Here is an 18,222-nt window from a genome sequence, read left to right as displayed (position 1 = left end):
ACACACTGTATTAGCAATTCAATGTTGAAGCAGTGAAATAAAGACACAAACACGTTCGGCAAAAAATCTATTAAGTATTTATTGTAAGTTGTTACATGTTGATTTCTTTCTCTAGCAGCACTAGTTCAATGACAGACAGATTCCAGGGCAGTTCACCAAACATCCGAGTTTTCCTTGTAATGCGAGATGTTGTGTAAACAAAGATGGAGTGAACTGTAACGTAGCACATTTGTACACCCGCTGACGGTACCAGGTTAAAGGCAGATCCACGAGGAGAATGACACACCGGAAAAATAAAACAAAACTGTTACAAATCAAGTCAGTACACTGAGAACTCAAAACATGTCGCTTTACACCGTGATAGATACATGGATGCAAAAACATATACATATGTTTGAGGAAAAAACTGGAACTTGAAAACTAGGTTATACAGTTTGGCACATTCTATTCACCAAATCTTCAGCTACATTGTTTTTTGCCATCCCAAAATGTTTTCAACGGAATCTGAGAGGTTGTATTGCTTTCAGTGTTTGGACTCTTAATCAGTCATGTGACTTCAGAGGAAAGAAAGAAACATCCACCACTCTTGTTTGTGTAGCTCCTTAGCTTAGCATAGCACGGGCAACGCAGATAAGGAGAAGCTGCACTCCACTTCAAGAGAAAGTTGTCTAGTTCAAGACCCATCTAAATGAATTCTGAGATCTTTTTGAACAATTACAGAACTTTAATTTTGACCGGATGCCATTCATGCTAAGCTAGTTAGCCACTGAGCTAAAGAGGAGTGGTGCGAGCCCTTATCGATGAAATCTTAAACAAAATCCGCTGAAGTCCACCTGACATGTTAGAATTTTGTGAGTGAAATTTGTTCACCAAACCCTCTTCTGCAATACAGCAATTATTTTGGGGGCGTATATGTATTTAACCTTTGACACAAGACAAACAAGTTGCATCAGCTGGACTTCAAAATCAAACCTGGTATGTAAGCAATAATTCACATACTGTTTATGTACCACGGACAGAACAAGACCTTGGCTGACAGATGAAAATAGAGTTGAGTGCTACAGTGGACGGATCTCTGGGCGTAGAAATTCAGGACAATCAGTTTACTTTGATAAAATTCAAAGTTGTGAGTGGGTGAAGACATTTTTGGGTCTGATCCTTTCAAGTTCATGTCAACATGTCGACACTCAACACAAGATGTTTTCTGAAGAGCAACTCGACTGACCGAAACACGTGTGTGGAAATAACCGCAGCCGTCTTCATCCGTCAACACAAAGAGGCTCATTGAGTCGTTCATGAGATGCTCGAACCAAGAATTAGAACCCAGAACTGCCGGCTTATTGGACAAACCTCTCAGACCAGCCTCTAAATTGTCTGCATACTGCAGTACTTGTATACATACTCATACAGTATCGTTGCAAATAGCAAATAACTGAATTATTTCATTTACTTAGCAAAAGCATGCTTGAATAGAAAAACAATGTCACTTTCAGTCGCTGGCACGACACTAAATGTTTTCTCTTCCCGCGTTTCCCCCTCGACTGTGACATCTATCTACAACAGACAGCCATGAGGCTTAGGCATCGAAATCAATAAATAGTGAGCTGATCGCCTAAATCTGTTTTGTCAAAATGCCACAATCGTTCCCCTAAAAATATCACAAACACCTCAAGTAAATCGACAATATGAGGCGGACTCTTCTTTGATAAAACATGAGGCGATTTCTACGGCGTTTAGCACGCGAGGCGGTGAAAGAAATGGAGGAGGATTTTGAGGTCTATTTGTAGAGGCACAAATCAAAAACAACAAAGACATGGCGGAAATAGCGTGACTCGAAATGACTTGGGGGAGGGGGAAAGATGGAACTAGGTAGTAAAGTGTGTGTGAGCTTGCAGAGTGTATTTTCATGGCAGTCACTTTGGCCATTGAAACTAGCTTGGTTTCACTCGGAGCTTACTGTAGTGTTGTAAATACGAAACAATTGTTCCAAATTTGAATTGCCCCAAATGTGGTTTGAATAGTTTGCTGTCGCGATGGTCCCGCATCCTCCAGTTGTAGCAGCCCTATTTGCGTCCTGTGCAGGACACTGTCCGACCTGTCGACTGAAGAACATCGGTCAAAAGAGGGGGTTTACTCACTAACCCGTATGATGTGTTGTTTTGCCAGAATGACAATAGCATATCCTACTTAGAAAATACATTCAGCAATGCCACACAAACTCTGGTAGACTGACTCATTCAATTTCATTGGCCAAAGGAAAAGGCGAAGAGAGCAGTGATACATTCCTGATACAATTGCTGAGGAGTCACTGGGGAGTCACTGATCTTAGATGTACCTTTCGTTCCCATGTGACAGATGACAACACCACTAGTGCTTGTTTGATCTAATCCGGAATCTTGAATTTAAAGTCTTGGGACAATATGAGGACATGTAAGAATAAAAGATGAAGTAGGAAATACTCCACGTCACTGCTGCATTCACATAATAGAAAATAATGGTCCGATGAACCGATGCTGACCAAGTATGGTTGATGGTTATTATCCTCGCTGGTCGTTACATTCACAGCTCTGATGGTCCGCCCCCCGCAGGCTGCCCACACGCCGCCGTCAAGAATAACACGCTGAAGTCGCAAATGTGTCCGATTCTTAAATAAATAAAGTTTGGGAGAAAATCCCGCACAGCTACCGGTGTTTGTAGTTGCTTCCTCGCATCGAGCACACAGCCACGAAATGTCAGACAACAACACATTTATTTGTTTTTCAGCAAGTATTTTTTGAAATCATTACGAAGGCATGTACTATTTCCTCTGTTATATTACTTAGTTCATATATATATATATATGTGTGTATATACGTATATTAAATTTTTTATGTAGAAACAAAAATAAGCGTACATTTCTGCTGAATAAGATTGAAGAATATCATCAAAGGGCAATGTAAACCATGGTCCATCTAATCCGGCGCTGCTCGCTTGCCCTGACTCCCCCACAGTAACAGATTTGCATAGGCAAAAATGGGATTAGCCCTTTAGACAGTGGATTCCTGAATTATTTATAGAGATGCAAAATCTAGTTCAGCTCAACAAAACAAACATACATACAAAAACGTTATGTGGATTAGGCCGGGCGCTCATGAACCCCTCTGCTCATTTACATCGTCGTTTATCTGTGCACATGAGTTTTCGTTTACAGTGTTAGGCTTCAAGTAGATCTAAAAAACAACTGGTACATTTAGACAACTAGATGTGAAATAAATTAACCAACATGAGAGGTAGTGGAAAGCCTACAGAGACGTTTCTTCTTGTTTTTCGTCGTAAGGAAACAAAAGAACATGTCAGTAAGGCCAAAGCTTCGCAAACCTCCGCCATCCCGCCAGGACACACCCTCACCCTGTCGCACATGTTAATAAAACCACGATAAAAATTGAAACCAAGCCATGACATCACAGCACCTCATTGCTTATGACATTTGAAATGTGGTAGTTAAAAAAAAACGCTCTCACAATAAATTAAGAGGGAAAAGATGCGAGTTTTAAAAACCCCATCAGCTCCTCTTTGTAAAACCCCCCACCCCCCGGCTTGGCTGGTCACAGCGGGCATGGATAGCGCCCCCTAACTCTAGACCCTTAACAAAGAAGAAAAAAAAGGAAGAAAAAAACCCCCACACATCTCAATATTTATAAATGTAAACTCGGTATAATTGCACCATTATGTCATGATCGGGAAACATTCTTGTGTAGATTACGACAACTGGGTCGCTTGCTTCGAGGAAACATTTTGTTTTTCATCACAAAATGTGTCAAATGTTCAAACGCAACTATTCTGAGTGAAGAATGCTTCGGACCGACTGGGCGCACGCGGAGCAGCTCAGTAAATATCGATCAAGCCCTTTATGGATATTAATGTAGTTTGAGAACTGTATTGCAAATGTTGCCTTTCAGTATCAAATTGGAAAAATAAAAAAAGTCAACAACAATAACCTTTGCCCATGTTCCTTCAGTGTTTACATGATTTTCGTTGATGCGACTTACGTCCAAAGTCTCATTCAGCTCATGGACTTGAATCGCGTTTGTTACCTTCTCCTTGCTACGGGGCAACTATAACGCTGCCCAGCTATTAGCACAGGAAAAAGAAACTAGCACACCAGATGCTGAGGTGAAGCTTATTCACATCTTTGTCTAGAAGGAAAAAGCTAAAAAAAAAAAAAACAAGGAGGACCTCCTGCCTGATGGGACAGTGAAGTGTGAATTCTAACTTCACCTCTGGAGTACAGACACGCAGCTGCTCCACTTCTAGCATGCTACGGATGAAAACGAAAGAAGTGGATGATGCTACTAAAAATATGTCAAACTCAAAAGCCGTTTGAAGCAACACCACATGAGATTTTTTTGCACCAAATGACAGGCTCATATTTATCTTAGAAGGTGTCGGGAGTGTGATCATGGTGGCATAACTTTGTTTTAGTTCTGTGAAACCAAGTAATTGCTGATGAATCATCCCTAATGTCGCCCCAAATAATCAGGCAGGAGGAAACAGAATCGGAATGTAGTAGAGTTCGACAGTATTAAAAGCAGCATGGCTAGTTCAATGTTGCAAACACGCGTGTCAATTAAATCCCCACGCCTGGAAAAGATAAGATTTAATGACTAGAAAGGATTAGTTCAGTTCCCCATCCTTTATAAAGAAACGTGTCTCATTCCTTTTGACAGGATCAAACTTCCCAAGCAAGTTAATACTTGTTGCTTTTGTGTGGCACTAAATCTGAGGCGTTTTTGGCCTGGAGTGTTTACAATACTGCTTTCTGTTTAACACCAACTCATCAAAAAAAATAAATAAATAAAAGATTATTTTGGTGAAGTCTGAAACCATTAACACACTCATGTAAAAACTGAAGTCGCACACTAATCTGACCAAGGTCATTGTGAAGACTTAAACATTGTCAACAATACTCTGTCTTACTTCCGTCAACATATTACCATGGTAAATGGTTATGTTAATTAGAAAAGCTAAGAGCATTAAAATCAACTCTATCGAGACGTCAATCTGTTATCACTTTTTTTTTCACTACATACGTTCAAACTTGGCACATTAACTATAGGAGGCAACGGTGATGTCGATTCGTTAAAAAAAAAATTGAGGGCATCATCACGTGACACCATCGATCGGAGGCCCGGTCATAAAGAAAAATCAGCAAATATACTGCACTCATGCACGTCCTAGTGAATATCCACAGACCAGAACATGTTGAAATGTTCACATTATCATCGAAAATGTCCTTCCTATATACTAAAATTGTTAATGGGACATTTGGCAAGACTCCTCCGACCAAAGCATTTTTTTTTCTAAAAATGTTGTTACGGTACCATACAGACATATTATCATCGCATGCTGTCAGATTAGAAAAACAAACCGGAGGTTGTGAGTCCTGGCAGTGGGGTCCTTGGTGAACATGCTAACATTAAGCTGGAACCATTAGAAAAGCATGTTCGAACCACGGCACTAGCCGTCCTCACTGGCTCCGATAAGAAAACGTCAATGGGCAGTAGCTAACTGAAGGACTACAGTACCTTGTCAGACATGCAGTGGTGACCAAAATCTCACCAAATATCTCTTCACAGCATTATTTGACATCATGTTTGGCACCCGGTTCTCCAACCTACAGCATGTCAATAAACATCAGCAAGACAAGGGACCCTCCTCCCGCCTACAGCCTCTAAAGCTGTGAAGGGCAAAAACAGATCCCACAAAGGTTTGCTGTACTTCCATAATAATCAACCGAGACGTTCCATCCAGAAATACCAAAACTAGATGCCGGCGTGGGTTGTTGTTATTTTAGGCAGCAAAGACCCCACAGCGCATTGGACAGGAGGCGTTCACACTACTGGGCTTCTCTTTAAAAAGCTCCCTGTTACTAAATCAAGACTGCTGTTGTTTCCCAACAGTGACAAATATTGCACTTTAATTTCATATTACTGAACCTTTTTGACTCAGATTGCTTCCCAGATGAAGTTACAGCCAACTTTTAGACTAACCTAATGGAATCTAGATCATAACATTATAGGTACATTGAAGTCACAATACACCCTTTTAAACCAATCTCAGCCATCTGAATGACTAAGTACATAGCCAATAAAAAAAACAAAAAACTGAATCCACTGGTGTGGGATTTCCTGTGCTTTTCCACATGACTCTGAGGTTTCCTTTGGTCAATTCCTTACCATTTAAAATGATTACATTCCATTGATTGTCTCAGTCTGACAAGGCTGCATCCAAAAATTGACTCCTTTTCCCAATGTCTACTAATTTAGTGCTCAGTGGGAGCAGGGACCAACAGGTTAATTAAGGATTTCCCATTTAGCTTAGCTCAATTTCCCAACGGTCCCAGCTTCTGCATGTCAGCAGGCGACAATACGTTCACAGCAGAATGAATCCAGAGACGACTAAACTACTCTGCAAGGGGAAAGAAGTCATTCCTAATATGTACTGGGCTTTGTACCCATTCTAAGACAAATGGAATCAAACCCATTTAACTGAGAGACAGCGACACAATTCCATGCTTTAGTGAATCAATCTGCTCAAACTTTCATCCCAGCTCTGGGAGGAGATCTGAAGGAGGCGACACAGTGGCGCCATGCTGAGATGCCACATGCCACAAAATAAGTGGAGGATATTTTTTTATTCTTTTGTTCCCTCTGCAGTTGGTCTAAGGACTTGTATCCCTGGCTTTTCTTATGTCCGGAGATTGGCCAAAAAAAATTCAATCAGGAAGCAAACAAAATCTAATTCTATTTTATCTCTGTTTGAAGAAATAATAGTCTTTAATCATTTTTGTTTGCTTTTAAAGAAAAACAAAGTAGTGTGCACGCAGCCTAAGTCGAAGAGGGGGCAAAGCCAAACAAGTTACCTTTCAGACAACTCTGCTGCCTTCTTGTACAAGTAAAGGCCTTGTGATGTTTTTTTTTTTTTCTAGTTCATGAGTAAATGAACGTGTAGCTGCCCAACCACGATTCTAGCCCTTTCCGCTCCCAGTTTCTGAATCCTAAAAAAGTGCTCGGACAGATGGAACAGGCGCAAGGATGAATGGGTGCTGCTGATATAAGTACAACTATCAAAAAATTGGCAGAAGTTTTCCCTTCTCTGGATGTAAACATCCAGACAGAGAGACAGGCTTCCAGTCGTGGAACACGTGAAGGCTGCAGTCGATGGCTAACATCGTCACGCTACCAGAGAGACAGTGAGAGAGAGAGACAGTGAGTGAGAGAGAGAGAGAGAGAGAGAGAGAGAGAGAGAGAGAGAGAGAGAGAGAGAGAGAGAGAGAGAGAGAGAGAGAGAAAGAGCCTCATGCAGTACCATAATATGGAGAGCGACTTGGGCTGAGGAGGTATGAGAGAGAGAGGAGTACAGAAACAGAAGAAGAGTAGCCTGAAACATTACAGTACAGTTGTAATTCTCTCTCTCTCCTCGTACTGACTCAAGTAAACGGTTCAACAACTGTCAGTTTCACAGACACATCAGTCAGACCGAGCCGATGGCACAACACAATCACTGGCCGGAATCAACCGCGGGCACGGCCCAATCGCTGACAAGCAAAGGCCGGCCAGACCCCAGCCAACAACTGGGTAGAATTTCTTTTAAAAATATAAATAAATGCAACCAGCAATCTCATATGTCATTCAGTCTTTTCAATCAAGAAAGAGGGAGAATTTGTTTTCCAAACCCGACTTCTGGCACCACTGTTGTCGTGTTAAGTAGTATTTTTGTTGGCGAGGATGGTGAAGACTGATGGTAGAGTTTTAGGTTTCGAGGCAGGTGCGCCTCCTGTTGGCAAGGAGGTCTCTGTAAACGGAGGAGTTCAGGAATCGAGGGAAGGAGTCGCGGTGCATCAGCGTGTAGATCTGGAGCTGTGCCTCCTCGTACATCAGGTTACAGGGCTCTGCCAAGCTCTGGTTGATTCCTTCTCTGACCCGAGAGTCTAAACTTACCTGGGAAGGGAAGGAGAAGCTGTTAGCATGAAGGTTGGTTAGATCGGGACACTTGTACACAGGACGAAAACAAGTGAGCTAAACTTCACAACAAAACTGTAAGATTAATGACCAATAATAAAATTATAAGAATTAAAAATCTACTTGCTTTTCATGTAACATGACCCTCAGAAAAACTACCAAAGACATTTATTTTTCAGGTTTTTTATTGACAACACAAACACAGGGAATAGTGAGTTGATATGGGTATGTTGCAAGTAATGAAAATAAGGCAGGTAAAAATATTGAATATCACATAAGAAAAGAAATACTACGCCTTGTGCTGCAAGCCATTCTCTACCCTGAAGGAAGAAAGGGCTTGGAGGTTTCAGTCATTAGTATCCTAACAAGTTCAAACAACCACAGTCAGACCATAAATACCTTTGCCAGCTGTATGTTTAAATGTGAACACTTTCAGAAGAATTTTAGAAAAGAAGACATTCCTTTCTAAACTTTCAGGATGAACCTTAAACTGAAGGTTTTTCTTCTGTCCATATTCTAGTGTTCCACTGTGATTTGAAGCTTCTTACCTCTTTTGGAGACAATATGGAGACGTAGTCCTCGTATATTATCCTGGCTTTCTCATCCACCACAGAGGGATCTGTCTCCTTCTTCAGCTCTTCACAAGCCATCCAGAAAAGCAGGTTGTCTTCACTGTACTCTGACCGCAGGAACTCCCGGAAGATCTCCCTGCCCTCCAGTGAGCGCAGCATCATTTCAAAACTCCGTGCCCACGACAGGACCTCATCCAGGCTTGGGTGTCTGTGGTGAGACGTGCACAAGTACATGAGTAAGTGACGTGGACAAAGTGTCAAATTAAGGGGCAAGAAACCATTTTATTGCATTGTACTCTATTATTATTATTATTATTACAAGCTGGATGTGGCAACTTTGACTTGCCTAATAAACTCCGAGGTAGAAGGTAGATGTTAGTAAGGTAATATAAGTAGGAAGAAATACTTACTGTTCGTCGACAGCTTCAATACTGTCCATCTTGCAAGACTGTCGTTCACTTCTCTCCATTCTGTCTTCATTCCTGAAGTAGTGACACAAATGGCAATCGTTTTACAATAATCCTTCACATTGAAAATAATAAATAAATAAAATAAATAATATCCTATTGGTAGGACATCGGTACTCGTTTTGACTCATCAAATACAGAGTGATGCAAACTGAACCATCATGTAAATGTGTTTTACGATAGATTGCATTCTGTTTTAATGTAAACAGAATCAATAATTATCCAAAAACATGATTTGTAGGTCACAAATTCCGCAGCTTTACAACTGAAACAATGACACAATGATTCATCCCCTTGCAGCTCTACACATACATCTACACTGTAATGTAAATATTGTTTAGTTCGAGGGGAAATTAATTGGAACTGGCGCCAGGAGAACTCCAGTGAGCGCAGCATGACAAAAATAATCTACAGTAAACACCGCCACATACTCGAGTCAATTAACATAAGCGCTTCAGTTTAAGCTTCACAGCAACACTGTATACACACAACAGCCTCTGTCTATTGTTGCCCGGTCACACTTGCTGGCTCCACAATGCTACACACACACACTGCAAGGTCTATTTCGGTCCTGACCACGGAGGATCTTTCCTTCCGCTTGCCGTGTCTCCTCAAAGTGTCCATTGTGCTGCGGTAATGGGCTAAGCTAGCCACAGCCCCTGGGCGCCCTCACAATACTGCTAAAAGCACAAGCTGTTCTTCACAGCTGCTCTGCATGTGATGCGAGAATGAAAATAGATGATGTATTGTGGGATGTGTTTCATAGATAAAAGAATGTCAAGGGAGGAAGGATGAATGTAAAAGGTTTTGCTCATCAAAATATTTTTCGCATAGAATCCACACTTAATTGGATGTTCCATTTGACACTAGTGACATCATCATAGCAGTAATTGGAGTCCTAATGGTGATCTACTGCCAGGGCGACACATACTGACTTGATGACCAAAGCATGTCCAGTCTGACAACCTAAGGATTGAGATGCACTGAAGGAATTCTGAGGCTCCAACATGAAAGATGAGGACACTTGTGGCTAGAGATGGGCGATAACTTATCTTACGCGATATACCCCCAAACACAATCTCCACGATGACGATTCTGCATCTCACGATAAGTTCGATAAACATGCGGCTCACTCGCTGCATTGGACTTGCACACATGAACATGACCAGTTCCGCGGTGTTTGACAGCCGACACGGGCGTGTGACAGTTGTTGGGGAGAGTGTGGTGGACTTTGGTTCATGATCGTAGTTTTAAACGTATTTTTAATACAGGGAACCTTTGATTATGACATTGGCCGACTCTGAGTTTCTGGATCGGTGTTTATTGTATTAGATGGAGTGGTCCGAATAGGGTCTCTGACGCGGTCTGGCGCCTCGCGAAACAACGTGGTGAAAATAGTTGGTTATTGGACGGAGCTCCACTCCGGTATTGGCGGAGGCGTCCTCTTCCGCATGCCCGATTAGGGTTCACTAATCGTGGACACACTCTCTCATGATGCGCTAATGCTACGACGCGGAATCAGTTAGGGACCATCAGCAAATTCTAAAGCGGTCAAAGTATTAGTGAAATCTTCAATAAGGCAATGGAAAACAACCGTTTTAGGAGAGAGAATTGTGAAGGTTTTTCATCACACGAGACAAAGGACTGACAGTTTGTATAATGATTTCGAGAGTAGAACATGACTCAATGCTCATTTATTCACATTATTTCTAATATTCATCTAGGAAATGTGTCCAGACTGGTCCATTGTTAAAGTAAACTGTTAAGAGACATGAGAAACAGCAGACAGATGACTGAATTTAACCCCAAAATAAAGCTGGAAGAGCTGTCTGTCAGACACGAGCGGGTTCTACCAGAGAGGTGAAACATTGAATTTCTCATCTCTACACTTATTACACATGAACATGACTAAGTAATGACGTTGGAGACAAATTCCACTAATAAGTTTCATTATAAAACAGTTTCAAGAGAGACAGTAGTGTGTCCATCACATGGGAGTACAATGAAAATGTATTTATCGTGATAATTATCGTCATAGCCGAAATGACATCATTTATCATGATAACTTTTTTTTGTCCATATTGCCCATCCCTACTTGTGGCTATGAAGAGGAACTGTGTGCCAGCCTCATTCTAAAGGAGAAAAAAAAAGCTTTGGGAGAAGGTCTTTGTCAGTGTGGCACAAGCCCTCAACTGGGCCATGAAATCCAGTTGAAAGAGGCAAGCAATAGGATCAATTATTGGGCACAACTCTCTGTCTGATCCTCCGCTCAGTTTTACGGAACAGAGTTCCCCGTCAGACTTTGAAGCCCTGGTAATTGGCACCTACCCCTGGCTTCCCAGTTTAAAAGACAGGAACCTGCACCGCAGCATGGCACTCTTGTAGTACATCTACAGAATATTAAAGAGACTGCTTGCATGCTTTCGCTTTGAAATTCAAAGTGTTACAACATGCCAGAGACTGAGACAAAACTGCACAACTGAATCCATAAACACCAGTCAATGGAAAGCACCAGTAAAGACATGTCTCGGGTTTCCTCCGCAGAGGAGTCCCCGGTGTTAGTAAATCACAGCGAGCCACTCAGAACTGGCCCAGACTGCAAGCTGCCACCACTTGAGATGAAGTGGTGTGACTGAAGCGGCACATTCACTGCCGTGGAACAATGTTTCATTCACTCCTCTTTCCTGCAGGAGTTACGGCCAAAGCCAGGCAGCAGGCAGCACTAATTTCTCCATCCGATGCCTTGCTCAGGTATACAGATAAGAGTGGAAACTTGAGCAGTAGTCTGTTGAAAATTATTTTGAGGTTAGCACATCATTTTTACCATGGAAAGGAGCAGGAATTTTATGCTGCCCTTTCAAGCAATATTTGCGGAGCAACCCACCAAAATATACCACAGAGATGACTAACCCAAAGACATGTTTTTCTTCGACCCCCAGTACAGAATTTTGGATTGTTCATGTCAGCTTTGATGCTTACATGGCTGAGGAATGTCGCATGAACACAAGGATACCTGACGACAACGTAGCAATGTACTTGCGAGTCACACTTGACTACGTACTGACAGAAACAACAGAAAATCTCAGGGCAGGGGATGAAATTATCAGAGCTGAGCCTAACTCAATAATGCAACCATCATGTGTGACTGGGAACACTCTTGTTTAACAGGAAATGAACACAATATTTATAGTCTGTTAAACAGCGATGACATAGATGAAAGTGTTGCTTGTGTCCCATTCAAAGCATACAGTGCTTTGGAATTAAAGAACCAATAATCAGGGATCCAACAGCGACACATATTCATATCATCCTACCAGAGACATTTGCAGCAGCCACACCAACAGAGGCAGCAGGTGTTGGGTCGGGGTTGTCCAGGGACCTGGGGTGGGGGCTCGATGTGTGCCGCCTGCCTTTTTCTCATCTCCACTCCACTCACACTTCGGGGCTACAAAACACAGCATATGTCTTCATTCCGTGACACACATGATGAAAGTCGAAATGATGTAGATAGCACTTATGGACGGTGAAATGTTGACACCAACTAATGAAAATTTTCTACACGGATATTTTAAAATGCATTCAAAATAGTCCAACAAACACTGAAAAGCATCTTGAGTGTCGAGATCTGAGGCTTTTGCTGTTGTGAGCTCATCTCAAGTCCCATGTCTTTGCTTTAAAAACATATTCACATGCAATGCAAGGGTGGTTTTCAACAAATATTTTCTCAAGTCCATTATCTTGATCAAGTCATCCCCTACTATCTCTGTATATAGAAGTGGATGGCTACTGATGGAAAATCCAGAAAGGGACCTAAACAGCACACATAGGCGACCAACTCATTTTTGATCATAAATATTCAGTCAGATCAGGGCTTTGTGACAATCATTTAAAAACACTGCATCATGTGTCATCGTAAAATGACATTGTAGCCAGCTTTGTGGTTTGTTGTGGGCTGTCGTGCATCTGGAAGACCAACTTGCACCCAAGTTACAACCTGCTGGCTGATGGCTTGAGATGAGATTCACACGGTTTTATTTTAACTTGACAACACTTTTTGGTTTCATCAGATTCTAAGATACGTCTCCAAAAATAATGAACTATAATCTGTCTTAGTGTCACCAAAACACGCTCATCTGTCTCATTCTTCTGCAGTATGGCTGTACTTGTTTTCTACTGGAGCACATTGTTTGAACACATGAACATTGCACCTCTTGGCTCCTAGAGAGTGGCCCCATGGGCGACCCAATCAACTCTGTGAACCTATCAGGCACTTCAATGATGTGAAATCATTATCTGTGCTTTACCAAATTGTTTGTAGACACATCTTACTGTAGGTCAGCTTGTGACTTTCAAGAAAGTAATGCAAAATTATCTTGGTAATTCTAATTGAGAAAATTGGGGGAAAAAAACACAGTGTATGTGAACTGCAGGCTTTTACCAGGATTTCAGTACTGACAAGAAAAAAAGCATGTAACAAGACTCTAGCCATGTAAGCCAGAGACAACATCATGAAAGATACTTACCATGAATTAGTGATTTCCTAAAAACAGGTCAGACAGAGCAGTCATGGCGTGAGGTAATAGGTTGCTGGGCGATAGCAGGCTGGTAAACGGTGCCACTGTCTGAGCGTCTGTTTGGTTGAGAGACAGGCTGTTTGGCTGGCTGGAGAGGTGGAGCAAGGCAGGGAGCTTGTTTTCAGCAAGGATAAGAGAAGTTGCTGGTTTCACCATCCCTGACCCAGTGGCATGGAATGAGGACTCAAAAAATGAAGTGATAATCGTAACCACCTCCTCGAAGTTGGCTTAATCGATTACTTTTCTTGCTCTTCAGTCCCTTCGAGGCTTCCACGGATGTCAGCAGAAATGGGTGACTTGAGAGTACAGCATCTGAGGATAAGCAGGAGACAAAAAAGGTATTTCAGAGAAGTAATAGTAACATTGTGTAAAATTAGTGACGAATGATCTTAACAAGCAATTGATTTTCTGGTGGCTATCGAGAAAGTATGATAACAAACTGATCCATCATCAAGAAACCCCAGGAAGTAAAAAATGTAAAAATGATTTGCAAACCTAATGTCACCGTTGAACTGATCCATATCAAAACAATAACATATTTGCTGTAAGGCATCACTGCCGTTTTGTCCCATAGCAGCTGGGTAAATCATTCATTGTGTTTGTCATAAAGATTTATTATAGGTTGCGATAATGTGCCCACCTGACATCTTGCCGATGCAGGATGTACAGTAGTACCATGTGAGCTGTTTGACTAAGGAGTTCTTGAAATATCGGCTGGATGCTGGGATATATAACGCATTTTTTTAACACTTGACACTAAACGATGAAAACACATCGAACCCAGTTCAGCTGAAAAATATTTTTAGTCTTGATTTACACTGCTATTTTGGCAGCATAGTGCCATAGTGTCGACTACAACAAGCTGTATTCAGCATGTGAACAGTCTAGATGGGTATTTACAAATGATTTCAAGACATTTGCACAAATGAGAAGATGAAGGAATGACAGACATGAACCATCAGAATTTGTGGTGTCAGTAGCTCTACTGCTCATTTTTGCATTTTCATAATCTCACATAGTGTTACAGCTCCTATTTTCAATTTCATTCCACTAGTATGGCCACTGCAACGATGCAAAATGGACATCTCAGGGTGGTGAACAGACCCTATTGAGTACACATGAACACCTTTAATTAAATTAGATTAGAAATCCTTTATTAGTTCCACAGTGGAAAAAAATGGACAGCAACAACAGTGAACACTAAACACTAAAGCCACACTAAACAATGTGTAAGTAATCACAATTTCACAACATCGGTTTCCTCCCACAGTCCAAAAGCATGCCAAGTAGGTTGTTAGTTGGACACTCTAAAATTGGCCCTAGGTGTGCGTGTGTGTATGTGTTGTGTGTCCTGCGATGGACTGGCCACCTGTCTAGGGTGTATTCCTGCCTCTCGCCCAATGACTGCTGGGATAGGCTCCAGATCTCCCTCCAAACCTGTACAAGACTAAGTGGTGGTTAACTGACCAAAAATTATAATATTGTGCACCTAGTCTTTGCACTGGGTTTGGGATTCATACTCACAAGCACTTTATTATTTTGTTACTATCATGCAGTCTGCAATCAGAACCTCTAGGAAACATCTGATCACTGTCACTAGCAGAGCATCATTAGAATCTGAAAGCTCCTTTGCCATTTCATGCCTGTCAGTGCGTCCCCACAAACTTGTTGCTTGTGCTTATGGCGGCGCTGGGACATGTTCTCGTGTTGAAGAGGGGTTATTATTTCTGTGTCTGGCCCGAAGCAACTTCAACCAACATCTAAAAATGATGTATATGAAAGTGGCTCAGAGTCAGGAAGAGCGAAATTTTAAACACCAGAATACTGACTCTGCTTCCTCATACTCCTCCACATTTGTACTGACTTGTCTATCTAATATAACTTAAACCTACCTCTAATCTAATACGTACACTTATTCTAGTTCACTGGGCTTGGAGATCATTTGACATTGGAGTATTTTGAAATGTGCAAAAATAATTATATGATATTACTATATTGGAATCAGCAGTTCATACATAAGGTATGTTAGCGCTAGACAAGTTTGGAACAGTGGCAGCACACAAAGTTAAGTTTAATTAACAAAGGAAATATGTTATTATGTTCAGAAACTTGTTGCTTCAGAAGGCAAGGTTGCAGTTTGAGTTTCCCTTCTGTGTGCTTTTTATGTGCCTTTAAGCAAGACAGCAGACCTTAATAGCTGAAGGAGGATTTACACTCGTCCCTGATACTTCTCGATGTATCTCGTGTTCACTGGAGTGAACCTCGAAGGGTTAGCTGAACCAGTTACTATTCATTAGACTGATTTTTAAGAAAATGAGCCGTATGTTATTTTCAACTTTACAAACATAACATTCATCATGAACACAATGACACCAACACAGATCAGAGGCTACACCACAGGCTTAAGATTATTTTTATGGTTGACTAAACATTTGAAGGCACCAATCAGAATTGACAGCTTTGTAGAGCTTGAGACAGGACACATCAATCACCAACACATGCATCATGAATACTTAAGGGTTGTAGTCGAAACCACCTCACCCAACATCGAGTCGACACTAAGGCCAAGCGAGGGGGGGTTCGTTATCGGTTTAAAAAAAAAAGTTTCGTTTCCATTAGAAATAAATGTCTGCACTGACATGACTAACAGGTTTATGCTTCTGTATTTAGTTTCATACTGAATTGCAAAAAGAGTGACGTTTTCAAAGAGTGGTGTTTTCAAAAATAGATGGAGAACAGAAATGCTTCACTTGGACAAACGGTTTGGTCTGTGCCAAGTTTGGTCTTGGTCTCGCACCATTATCAAAACCCCCATGTGTGAAACAAATGATTAAATTTTGGGAGTGATACGGTCTACCGACTGGATCTAAGATTTTTTTTTTTAATAGAATGGCACAATGAGCACAAAACTCTGCTATGATAGCAAAACCTCCACCACCAGTGGGCCAGTGGCACAACAGATAAAAAGTCAGGATCAGGTTTTGGCAGTCACTTTTAGTCTGATATACGTGCTTGAACGGATTAACTATTACGGTTTGCATTAACTAAGCGCTATTGTAGTTTAACAATGAAACAGGAGCAGTTTCTGTATTTCGGTATTTATTATTATTATATTCATTCTGCAATGCAAGCAAATCAAAAAGGCACACCACTTTATTGGCAGATGCAGTTTCCTTCCCTTAGTTGTTGCAATTTAATTCAAGTTTACATTTTACTATTTCACTTCTCTGATTTGTAAAAATCTTCTGTAGGATACCGTTTTTCAATATGACAAAATTTGAAACACTAAAAGTGTATTCTACCGGTTATTAAAAATAAACATATACGCTTTAAAACGAAAACTGCACTTGCCGAACCTCATAAAATACTGATTCATTCAGCATTCATCATGCATGACGTCACATCTGGAGCTGACTTGTGTATTCAAACTCAGTACAAATTTTGGGGGGATAGTCATCAAAACGCGTACTATTACTCCACAAAATAACTGCACTACTAACATCACCTTGTATGTGATACAAGCTGATGGAGTCGTATACTTATGAAGGGACGGGAAGTTTTGCATCTAAAGCCAAGAGAATCGGTGTTTCCTCCATGATGTGTGTGGACAACATAACCTGGCGAGTGTGACTCACACGCCCATGGGAACCTGTGGGAGCTTCCTCAGCTGTGCTGTAGCATGCTCTCACACCAACCGTCACTAACGGGGCAAAAAGCCTACTATGTATGAACTGGAACTGAATGATTAACACGGTGCACACCCGTCGCAGTGTGTTTAAGTCAAGGCCTGCTCATATTTTTTAGATAAGAAGTCGCTCGAACACAGCATGCACTAGCTCTGCTGCTAGCTGCGGGGCTGGTTACTGGCTTGCTCCGGTACTGCTAACCAGTGAAGTCGTTGCAGCTCCAAAGAGACATAACAGATGAACCCGCGTGGCTTAGAATGATAACACAAAACTGCCGTTATTCCTGCTGGCCTTTTTTGAGCCGAGAGTACCGCTATATCGCAGCAGCAAAAGGAGGCGGTGGCACACAGCTATTAGCATCGTGCTAACATCAGCTAACCAGTCACGGCACCGGGGAATAATCTCCATCTTACCCCTTTGTGTCGGGTTGTCAGCGTCCTGGGGTGGTGGGCGTCACAATGCAATGTCCAGGTGTTTAATTAATGACATCGTGAATGGGCATCCAGCGGTGTAAAGTCCATCGCCGCCGTTTTTCTTCCATCCGCCCCACTTCAGCACCGAACGCCGCCGAGCCCCGGGATGCACTGCGCAGGCGCGGTGCCAGCGATGCTCGGGGGCTGCAGTGGCCACTGAGAAGATGCGCCGGACACCCCGCACTCATAACTCACAGCTGTCCTTCATGAAAACAGCCTGCAAGTGGACAGGATACGTTCAGTCTTACATTTCAAACGAACGTGTCAGGGTCGACAAGCGAATTATAGGCGCTCTGTCTGTTTCATAAAGCTCCTTTCATCTCACCATTAAATTGACAAACCCTTCATGTAAGAGTGATGTATATCATGACGTCAGCTTGGCGTCTTGGATGAACTTCAAAAAGTTTCCAGTTGCAGTTGACAACATTATATGACGAAGAATACTTCTCC

The 18,222-nt window shown here is 41.8% G+C and overlaps 1 protein-coding gene across 1 annotated transcript; it reads right to left on the bottom strand.

The window, feature by feature from the left end:
* Nucleotides 1-7,259: 7,259 nt before the first annotated feature.
* Nucleotides 7,260-17,999, bottom strand: rgs17 (regulator of G protein signaling 17). Its single transcript, XM_053875361.1, has 6 exons — nt 17,713-17,999; nt 13,563-13,925; nt 12,354-12,484; nt 8,983-9,054; nt 8,549-8,780; nt 7,260-7,979 (listed from the first exon to the last, which is right to left on the bottom strand). The coding sequence occupies exons 2-6, from the start codon at nt 13,563-13,565 to the stop codon at nt 7,791-7,793; spliced, it is 627 nt and encodes a 208-aa protein (XP_053731336.1). The 5' UTR covers nt 13,566-13,925; nt 17,713-17,999; the 3' UTR covers nt 7,260-7,790.
* Between the last annotated feature and the right edge of the window lie 223 nt (nt 18,000-18,222).

Source organism: Synchiropus splendidus, chromosome 9 (genome assembly GCF_027744825.2).
Source record: "Synchiropus splendidus isolate RoL2022-P1 chromosome 9, RoL_Sspl_1.0, whole genome shotgun sequence".
In the NCBI taxonomy this organism is placed as follows: Eukaryota; Metazoa; Chordata; class Actinopteri; order Syngnathiformes; family Callionymidae; genus Synchiropus; species Synchiropus splendidus.
The sequence above is the reverse complement of the archived record's forward strand: the minus strand, read 5'-3'. Positions and strand labels throughout refer to the sequence as shown.